The following is a 10,106-nucleotide window of genomic DNA, read 5'->3' as shown; positions in this document are numbered from 1 at the left end:
AGTCTCGCATCCTGTATCACTCCAATCTCCCTGTGATTCCCTATTATCCACCACGTTACTCAGACACTTTGGGCACCGGGACTCTCCAACACGTGTACAATTACGAGGTGTGCAGGACGACTGACTCCAGAAAGAGTGACTGTAAGTTCGGCAGAGCTGGTAGTCAGAACGTGCTGATAATGGACCCCAGTTCTACAGGAACGATGCAGCGGATACAGAATGAAAAGAGCATCCTGGATGAACCAGACTCTCCTCTAGAAGTGAGTTATGTCAATCTTGCCTTTCCTCTTTGCTTATATGTGTCTCTGCCTTTATTATAGATAGGTGAATTGGTAATGAAACATTTAAACATTATTCTGATACTTTCAGCACCATGGACAGCGTCCTGGTTAGTTTGGACCATTCAGTAAGAACCATACTTTCGAAAAACGCTGCACACACCATGTATTTCAAACCACATCATATGCATTTTGATTTAAAACATCTGTCTAATTTTTTCGAAAATGTACATTGTTTTTGACTCGGATGTGCCCACCATGTACTGTATACTTTTACTTCGTTTATACAATAGCCGGACGTTGATCTTAAAGGATGGTAAAAGTGTTGTTAAAGGTAGGCAGATGTAAGCACTTGCTAAATGTTGGGGGAAATATTGTTGTCAATTTTAATTAGTAGCTTTAGATAAAGCCATCACCTTTCACGCCTGGTGTAGATGGCAATGCTTTTAAACCCATATCTTAAATTTCACATCCCAATATTTTGCTCAACTAAATGGAATTCCAAACCGCTCCCTACATTACATTTAACATAAGTCCACACACGGAACAGTTAAATATTACTCTGAATTGTTCCCATTGATTCAGCTTCTACATATGTCTGTTTGTATGTAAGAACTTTCAAGTGATTGAGTTTAGAGTGGTCAGCGATGCAATGTCAGAATGAAAATGTTGTTTTAATATTCTATAGCTTTCTTGGAACTCCTGAATTAAAATAGTTCAGTTTCTTCGTTGAACCTTTTTGTGCAGTATTTTAGGACAGGTTGATTGTTGTCTTGTTATTTTATTTTGTTTTCTCATTATTTTTATGTTTTAGTGCATAGAAATGAAGAAGATTCTAATTAAAGTTTCAACTCTTTTTAGTCGTGAGATACACTGTACAGTAGTGCTTCATAAACGATTATGGCCCCAGTATTCTACTGAATTTTCCACATACAAATTGTTGCATTAGTTTCCATTTCAAGGGCTGTGACGTTATAAGTCATCTCTGTAAGTGCATTCAGTTGCTCTGGAAATTGAATTGGCAGATAATTTACTTCTTTGTGTTGAGATTCAGTGACTAGACTCTAAGGGACGCTGTTGGTCAAGTAAAAACAAATCTGATCAGTGTTTTAGGCGGTGCCCTCCTTCATTCTGCTCTGTGGTGGTTGGATGTGCTGTAGACTGTCAGCGACGTTGAGATGAGCGAAGATAGACTGGCTGTGATTTGACTTTTTTTCCTACGGGAGAAAGAACGCTTGGAACACTAATCTTTTTTATCATAGATTACACTTGAATTCCGCCTTTGTTAACCCTCGGGTAGCATAATAGTAATGTTTGGATAATATTTCCTATCACTTTTTTGATAACATGGATTTCGGAAAATATCTCCGCCGGACTCTAAGATGGCGTTTGTGCTACAAACTGACGTCGCAAAGCATTCTGCTTCTTTTTTTTCTCAGTCAAACTGCCAGTGGTCAGATACGTTATTCAATCCCAGAAGAGATGAAGAAGGGGTCCCTTATTGGGAACGTTGCATTGGATCTTGGAATTGATATGCAGAGGCTCCGTTCTGGTCGGGCCCGTATCGTGACCGGAGAAAGCATCCAGTACACTGAACTGAAGACAGACAAAGGGATTCTAGTCGTGAATGAGAGGATAGACCGGGAGCAGCTTTGCGGAGAACTAACACCATGTAGCTTAGGTTTTGATATGATTTTAGAAAACCCGATGGAACTACATCACGTCACAGTCGAAGTATTGGACATAAATGATAATTCACCTTCTTTTCATCAGCACGACATGAAACTGACTATTGGCGAATCAGCCGCTCCGGGAGCACGTTTTGTTTTGCCAACAGCCAATGATCCTGATGTAGGAGTCAATGGGCTTCAAGACTATCAATTAACTGCAAATGAAAATTTTATTTTAAAAAAGCATTCAAATACTGATGGAAGGAAATATGCTGAAATGGTACTTGAGAAACCGCTGGATAGAGAGCGAGATCCAAGACTCTCATAAAAGCTGATAGCAGTGGACGGTGGAACGCCACAGAAATCTGGTACAGTAAATATAGATATCAGTGTCCTAGATGCTAATGACAATTCTCCTGTTTTCAATCAGTCAGTGTACAAGGCCACTGTACTGGAAAATGCTGCAAAGGGTACATATATCACCACTGTGAATGCAACTGATGCAGACATCGGATCAAATGGATTGATTTATTATTCTATTTCCAAAATGCAAGGCAACATTGGCAGTATTTTTGAAATTAACAAGACAACGGGTGTAATATTTCTTTCAGGAGAAGTTGACTTTGAAAAAGCAAAGAAATATGAAATACGCATTGATGCAACAGACCAAGGAGCTTTGACAGATTCGAGTAAAGTTATGGTTGATGTGATTGACGTGAACGATAATCCACCTGTAATAAATGTGATGTCATTCACTAGTCCTGTGTCAGAAGACTCCCCTCCTGGTACAACTGTTGGCATTATAAATGTAAAAGATCTCGATTCAGGTGATAACGGATACGTGGCTTGTAGAATAGAACAAAACGCACCTTTCAAGATTAAATCCAATTTAAGAAATTATTATACTTTGGTAACAGACACTGTATTAGATCGTGAAAGTGTTCCAGACTATAACATCACCGTCGTTGCGACAGATGCAGGAATGCCTCCTCTCTCAACTAAAAGAACCTTTCATTTAAAGGTTTCTGATGTGAACGATAATTCTCCAGTGTTTTCACAGCGTGTTTACAACGCGTTTGTTGCAGAGAATAACTCTCCAGGCGTTTCTCTTCTCACTGTTAGAGCTAAAGATTCTGATGAAAACCAGAACGCCCGAATTTCATATATTCTAGAGGATACTAATATGGGTGGCTTTTCAGTTACAGAGCATGTTTCTGTAAATGCAGAAAACGGAGTGATACATGCAGTGCGCTCGTTTGATTATGAGCAAATCAAACAGCTGGTTTTCGTTGTCAAAGCGCAGGATGGAGGCTCTCCTCCACTCAGTAACAATGTGACTGTGAAACTAATGATCCAGGACCAGAACGACAACCCTCCTCAGGTTCTGTACCCAGTCCAGAATGGTGGCTCTCTGGTGGCTGAAATGGTGCCTCGTTCAGCAGATGTGGGCTATCTGGTGACTAAAGTGGTGGCTGTTGATGTGGACTCTGGACAGAATGCCTGGCTCTCCTATAAACTGCAGAAAGCCACAGACAGGGCGCTGTTTGAAGTGGGCTTACAGAATGGAGAAATAAGAACTATCCGCCAAGTCACTGATAAAGATGCAGTGAAACAAAGACTGACTGTTATAGTGGAGGACAACGGGCAGCCCTCTCGCTCAGCTACAGTCATTGTTAATGTTGCGGTGGCGGACAGCTTCCCTGAAGCGCTGTCGGAGTTCACTGATTTTGCACACGACAAGGAGTACAATGACAACCTGACTTTTTACTTAGTGTTGGCTCTGGCTGTAGTTTCCTTCCTATTCATCACGTGTTTAGTGGTTATTATATCAGTGAAAATCTACAGATGGAGACAGTCTCGCATCCTGTATCAATCCAATCTCCCTGTGATTCCATATTATCCACCACGTTACTCAGACACTTTGGGGACAGGGACTCTGCAACACGTGTACAATTACGAAGTGGGCAGGACGACTGACTCCAGAAAGAGTGACTGTAAGTTTGGCACAGCTGGTAGTCAGAACGTGCTGATAATGGACCCCAGTTCTACAGGGATGATGCAGCGGATACAGAATGAAAAAAGCATCCTGGATGAACCAGACTCTCCTCTAGAGGTGAGTTAAATAAGTTAGCTACGACTCTGCGGTTATTTCTTCATGTGTGTAGTTAAATTTATGGTGAACTTTTGCGCGCCATTCCTTCATTTCAGCACCATGGACAGCACATCACTGTACATCACTTGATAAGAACGCTGCTTCTGTATTGACATTCAGAACTTTTAATTGAACCTCATCATTGACTCTAAGTTAGTGCTTTGCTGTTTCATTGTCACACGCACACTGTTTTGTATCACTGGCATTTTTTCATGACACGAAGTGATAAATTGTTTGTTTCTTCCAACAATATAAATGGGCTTGTTCAGTGTGGTGATTTGCATTTTCTTAATATGCATTCACTCATGAATATTGGAAAAATGGTTGTCGTGTGACTGAGATGAACACACTGAGAATCAAAAACCAAACTGCTCTCATTTAATATCAACTAGCTTCAACAAACTCTTATGAGTTTCTTTACTAGCGCTTCCTGATCCACGATAGTGTTATGGTTGTATTTTGTTTCTGTGTTTTTCCTGATTTACTTGATCTTTTTATTCATACATCAGAGTATCTGTAGGTATTTGCATAAATACTGCATAATACTGAAGCTAAGAGTGAGATTTTTCCTGTTTTTATGTGTTAAAATATATTTCCAATTGAATGTAATATCTTTCCAGAAGTTATTCTATATTACATGCTTTTCTTATTGTTGACTCTAAGGGACGCTGTTGGTCAATTCAAAATATTCCCTCAAACATTACCACAGAGTCCCCTCCCTTGCTTCCGTGACCTGTGAGAGAAAAGAATATAGTGTAGGCTACATTATGTGGGCTGACATTCGAGAAAACCGACTCGCATTACGATATACATCCATTCAGATACAAACAGGAAACGGGAAAGACAGCACCATTTCTATTTAGCAGTTTGTTTCATGTATATTTCATAATAAGCATCGTGCTTGGAACTTTATAGACGATATTTTCGTGTTTTTCTTTTGCTATGGCATGTGGAATACTAACCAACACCCGGTGCGTGAAATGGCGTTTTGGCTGCGGAAAAAATTGGCAGCTTCTGTTGTTCTTTTTTTATTTCAACCATATGGTCGGCGGAAACATCCGATATTCAATCCCAGAGGAAATGAAGAAAGGCTCCCTTATCGGTAATGTAGCACAGGATCTTGGTTTGGATCTGAAACGGCTTCGTTCTGGTCGGGCCCGGATCGTGACCGGAGAAAACAACCAGTACACCGAGCTGAAGACAGACAAAGGGATTTTAGTCGTGAATGAGAAAATAGACCGGGAGCAGCTTTGTGGAGACGTAACACCATGCAGTTTCAGCTTTGAGGTGATTTTAGAAAACCCTATGGAGCTACATCAAATTACAGTTGAAGTAACAGATATAAATGACCATTCACCCACGTTTAAAAGAAGTAACATCAATTTTGAAATTAGTGAATCAGCTAATACTGGCTCTCGCTTTTCACTGACTAGTGCAGAAGACCCAGATGTGGGTGTTAATGGACTCAGAGAATACTTTTTGACTGAGAATGACAATTTTGTTTTAAAACAAAATTCTAATGCGGATGGAAAGAAGTACGCAGAGATGGTGCTTCAGAAGCCGTTAGACAGAGAGACAAATCCTCACCTATCACTAAAGCTTATAGCCGTAGACGGTGGAAGTCCGCAGAGATCTGGCACAGTAAATATATATGTCACTGTTCTTGATATCAATGATAATGCACCTGTATTTAATCAATCTATGTACAAAGCCAATGTAATAGAAAATGCTCCCATAGATACTTACGTTACAACTGTTAATGCTAGTGACGCAGATTTCGGCTCAAACAGTATTGTTACATATTATTTTTCAGACCTCAACAGTGGTCTGAGTGATATGTTTATGATTGATGAAAAAACTGGCGTCATTTCAATTACAGGTTCTATTGATTATGAAAAAGACAAAAAATACGAGCTCAGGATTGATGCAAAAGATCAGGGAGGTTTAACAGATGCGAGTAAAGTCATAATTGAAGTAACAGATGTGAATGACAACGCCCCTACTATCAATGTCATGTCATTCACTAGTCCTGTGTCAGAAGATTCCCCTCCTGGTACAACTATTGGCATTATAAATGTAAAAGACTTCGATTCAGGTGATAACGGACACGTGACTTGTAGAATAGAACAAAACGAACCTTTCAAGATTAAATCCAATTTGAGAAATTATTATACTTTGGTAACAGACACTGTATTAGATCGTGAAAGTGTTTCAGACTATAACATCACTGTCGTTGCGACAGATGCAGGAATGCCTCCTCTCTCAACAAAAAGAAGCTTTCATTTAAAGGTCTCTGATGTGAACGATAATTCCCCAGTGTTTTCACAGGGTGTTTACAACGCGTTTGTTGCAGAGAATAACTCTCCAGGCGTTTCTCTTCTCATTGTTAGAGCTAAAGATCCTGATGAAAACCAAAACGCCCGAATTTCATATATTCTGGAGGATACTAATATGGGTAGCTTTTCGGTTTCTGAATATGTTACTGTAAATGCAGAAAGCGGAGTGATACATGCAGTGCGCTCGTTTGATTATGAGCAAATCAAACAGCTTGTTTTCGCTGTCAAAGCGCAGGATGGAGGCTCTCCTCCATTCAGTAACAATGTGACTGTGAAAATACTGATCCAGGACCAGAACGACAACCCTCCTCAGGTTCTGTACCCAGTCCAGACTGGTGGCTCTCTGGTGGCTGAAATGGTGCCTCGTTCAGCAGATGTGGGCTATCTGGTGACTAAAGTGGTGGCTGTTGATGTGGACTCTGGACAGAATGCCTGGCTCTCCTATAAACTGCAGAAAGCCACAGACAGGGCGCTGTTTGAAGTGGGCTTACAGAATGGAGAAATAAGAACTATCCGCCAAGTCACTGATAAAGATGCAGTGAAACAAAGACTGACTGTTATAGTGGAGGACAACGGGCAGCCCTCTCGTTCAGCTACAATCATTGTTAACGTGGCGGTGGCGGACAGCTTCCCTGAAGTGCTGTCGGAGTTCACTGACTTTACACACGACAAGGAGTACAATGACAACCTGACTTTTTACTTAGTGTTGACTCTGGCTGTAGTTTCCTTCCTATTCATCACGTGTTTAGTGGTTATTATATCCGTGAAAATCTACAGATGGAGACAGTCTCGCAACCTGTATCACTCCAATCTCCCTGTGATTCCATATTATCCACCACGTTACTCAGACACTTTGGGGACAGGGACTCTCCAACACGTGTACAATTACGAGGTGTGCAGGACGACTGACTCCAGAAAGAGTGACTGTAAGTTCGGCAGAGCTGGTATTCAGAACGTGCTGATAATGGACCCCAGTTCTACAGGGACGATGCAGCGGGTACAGAACGAAAAGAGCATCCTGGATGAACCAGACTCTCCTTTAGAGGTGAGCTGCATTACACAAAGTGTTTTACTTATGCAAACATTGTTTCTCTAAACCGATAATAAATTGCAATAAGTAGTTGGCTGCAGCTTCACCGCAAACAAGTGAATATGGTTCTTTTCAGCACCACTCTTTGGACAGCTCCACTTGAACTGAAAATGCCATCTTTCATTGAAACTGTATAGCTTCTAAGCAGAAATGTTATCGTCTACTACAAATATTACTACTAATATTACTAATAATAATAATCATGAGAATAATATCGTTATTATTATACATGAACATTCATTTAGCAAGGTTATCAAAATATGCAAAGGTAATATTCATCTATTTCTCTCTTTCTCTCTCATTATTTAAGTCTGTAGTCATTATGATGCAAATATCTTTTTTTTTTTAATTTTCCTTCCTTTGAATATTTACTTCATTCTGCTTCCAAACCGATTGGTGTTCACATTTTGGACTCTAAGCGACGCTGTTGAATAAGAATATAATCTGCTCCTTTCATCTCTCTGTTGCAGTTCAGGGAGGTTCTTTGTGAGCTCATATTGAAGTAGGTTAAGAGGCACCATCAGCAAACGTGGGCCATAGGCATTTCGGGAGAGAAAGGCTTTTACATTGTAGTGGCTGTCTTTGTTTTAATTTGTGAACAAGGCACAAGTGGAAGGGTGGATGTAACTGAATTGAGGTCGGAGGATCTAGTTTTTTTTTTCTCTGAAAAGTCCCGTTCTGACATGGCGTATCAGCAACCACTCTGCAAATGGCATTTGTATTTCGGACCTCTGCGGGTAATGGTTATTTTTTTGCTTTGCTTCTTTAATATGGTAGCTTGTCAGATCCGCTACTCAATACCAGAAGAGATGAAGAAGGGCTCTCTTATCGGTAATGTAGCACAGGATCTGGGTTTGGATCTGAAGAGGCTCCGTTCTGGTCGGGCCCGTATCGTGACCGGAGAAAACAACCAGTACACCGAGCTGAAGACAGACAAAGGGTTTTTAGTCGTGAATGAGAGAATAGACCGAGAACAGCTTTGTGGAGACGTAACACCGTGCAGCTTCAGCTTTGAAATAATTTTAGAAAATCCTATGGAGCTACACCACATAACGATTGAAGTGTTAGATGTGAATGATCATCCACCAGTTTTCAAGAAGTCAGATATTATGTTAGACATAAGCGAGTCCGCTAACGTTGGGGCGCGGTTTGTGCTGGATAATGCAGAGGATCTTGATGTTGGCGTCAATGGCCTGCAAAATTATGTTTTAACCTCAAACGACAATTTCGTTTTAAAGCAGCATGTAAATCCAGACGGGAGTAAATATGCAGAGATGGTGCTTCAGAAGCAGTTAGACAGAGAGGAGGTTCCCAGTCTGTCTTTAAAGCTTATAGCAGTAGATGGTGGAAATCCACAGAGATCTGGCACCGTAAATATAGACATAATAGTTTTAGATGTCAATGACAATGCACCCATTTTCAATCAGTCTGTTTATAAAGCCACGGTGATAGAAAACGCAGCAGAGGGCACTAATATCGTTACTGTCAGTGCTACAGACGCAGATAGTGGATCAAATGGTCACATCACATTTTCAATTTCAAATGTGAAGAGCAATATAGCTGATTTGTTGTCCATTGATCAAGTCTCTGGTGTGTTGTCTGTTTCGGGCCCAATAGATTTTGAAAAGGATAAAAAATTTGAGCTCAGAATTGATGCAAAGGATCAGGGAGGTTTAACGGATTCAAGTAAAGTGATAATTGAAGTAACTGATGTGAATGACAACGCCCCTACCATTAGCGTCATGTCATTCACTAGTCCTGTTTCAGAGGACTCCCCTCCTGGTACAACTATTGGCATTATAAATGTAAAAGACCTCGATTCAGGTGATAACGGACAAGTCAGTTGTAGAATAGAACAAAACGTACCTTTCAAGATTAAATCCAGTTTAAGAAATTACTATACTTTGGTAACAGACACTGTATTAGATCGTGAAAGTGTTTCAGACTATAACATCACTGTCGTTGCGACAGATGCAGGAATGCCTCCTCTCTCAACAAAAAGAAGCTTTCATTTAAAGGTTTCTGATGTGAACGATAATTCTCCAGTGTTTTCAGTGTTTGTTTACAACGCGTTTGTTGCAGAGAATAACTCTCCAGGCGTTTCTCTTCTCACTGTTAAAGCTAAAGATCCTGATGAAAACCAAAACGCCCGAATTTCTTATGTTCTGGAAGATATGGATCTTGACGGATCTCCAGTTTCTCGCTCTGTGTCAGTTAATGCAGAAAGCGGAGTCATCCATGCGGTGCGCTCGTTTGATTACGAGCAAACTAAACTGTTGGTTTTCGTTGTCAAAGCGCAGGATGGAGGCTCTCCTCCACTCAGTAGCAATGTGACTGTGAAACTAATGATCCAGGACCAGAACGACAACCCTCCTCAGGTTCTGTACCCAGTCCAGACTGGTGGCTCTCTGGTGGCTGAAATGGTGCCTCGTTCAGCAGATGTGGGCTATCTGGTGACTAAAGTTGTGGCTGTTGATGTGGACTCTGGACAGAATGCCTGGCTCTCCTATAAACTGCAGAAAGCCACAGACAGGGCGCTGTTTGAAGTGGGCTTACAGAATGGAGAAATAAGAACTATCC

General features: G+C 40.8%; 3 protein-coding genes and 1 pseudogene across 3 annotated transcripts in view; all 4 read left to right on the top strand.

The window, feature by feature from the left end:
- Positions 1-1,486, top strand: part of LOC111646582 (protocadherin gamma-A11 pseudogene) — a 3,710-nt pseudogene extending 2,224 nt beyond the window's left edge.
- Positions 1,453-4,407, top strand: LOC111646581 (protocadherin gamma-A12-like). The gene has a single exon (XM_023396111.2). It carries the CDS (start codon positions 2,496-2,498, stop codon positions 4,068-4,070), a length of 1,575 nt encoding a protein of 524 aa, XP_023251879.2. The 5' UTR covers positions 1,453-2,495; the 3' UTR covers positions 4,071-4,407.
- A 485-nt stretch (positions 4,408-4,892) lies between these two features.
- Positions 4,893-8,032, top strand: LOC147817330 (protocadherin beta-11-like). The gene is made up of 2 exons (XM_087171012.1): positions 4,893-7,481; positions 7,997-8,032. Exons 1-2 carry the CDS (start codon positions 5,043-5,045, stop codon positions 8,030-8,032), a joined length of 2,475 nt encoding a protein of 824 aa, XP_087027138.1. The 5' UTR covers positions 4,893-5,042.
- Positions 8,024-10,106, top strand: part of LOC147817329 (protocadherin beta-11-like) — a 6,563-nt gene continuing 4,480 nt past the window's right edge. The window contains exon 1 of the mRNA XM_087171011.1: positions 8,024-9,484. Coding sequence (XP_087027137.1) covers positions 8,210-9,484 — 1,275 coding nt within the window. The 5' untranslated portion in view covers positions 8,024-8,209. The remainder of the gene's footprint in view (positions 9,485-10,106) is intronic.

Source organism: Seriola lalandi, unplaced genomic scaffold (assembly GCF_002814215.2).
Source record: "Seriola lalandi dorsalis isolate HSWRI2012SDOR001 ecotype SW California unplaced genomic scaffold, Sedor1 jcf7180002054973, whole genome shotgun sequence".
Lineage (NCBI taxonomy): Eukaryota > Metazoa > Chordata > Actinopteri > Carangiformes > Carangidae > Seriola > Seriola lalandi.
This window is presented reverse-complemented; position numbering and strand designations above follow the sequence as displayed.

What these genes read in the sequence shown, in the direction of transcription:
- LOC111646581 (XM_023396111.2), top strand. Translation starts at nt 2,496, where the DNA reads ATGCAAGGCAACATTGGCAGTATTTTTGAAATTAACAAGACAACGGGT.
- LOC147817330 (XM_087171012.1), top strand. Translation starts at nt 5,043, where the DNA reads ATGGCATGTGGAATACTAACCAACACCCGGTGCGTGAAATGGCGTTTT. An exon ending in AACCAGACTCTCCTTTAGAG is followed by an intron (nt 7,482 to 7,996) that starts GTGAGCTGCATT and finishes TCTCTGTTGCAG; the next exon opens with TTCAGGGAGGTTCTTTGTGA.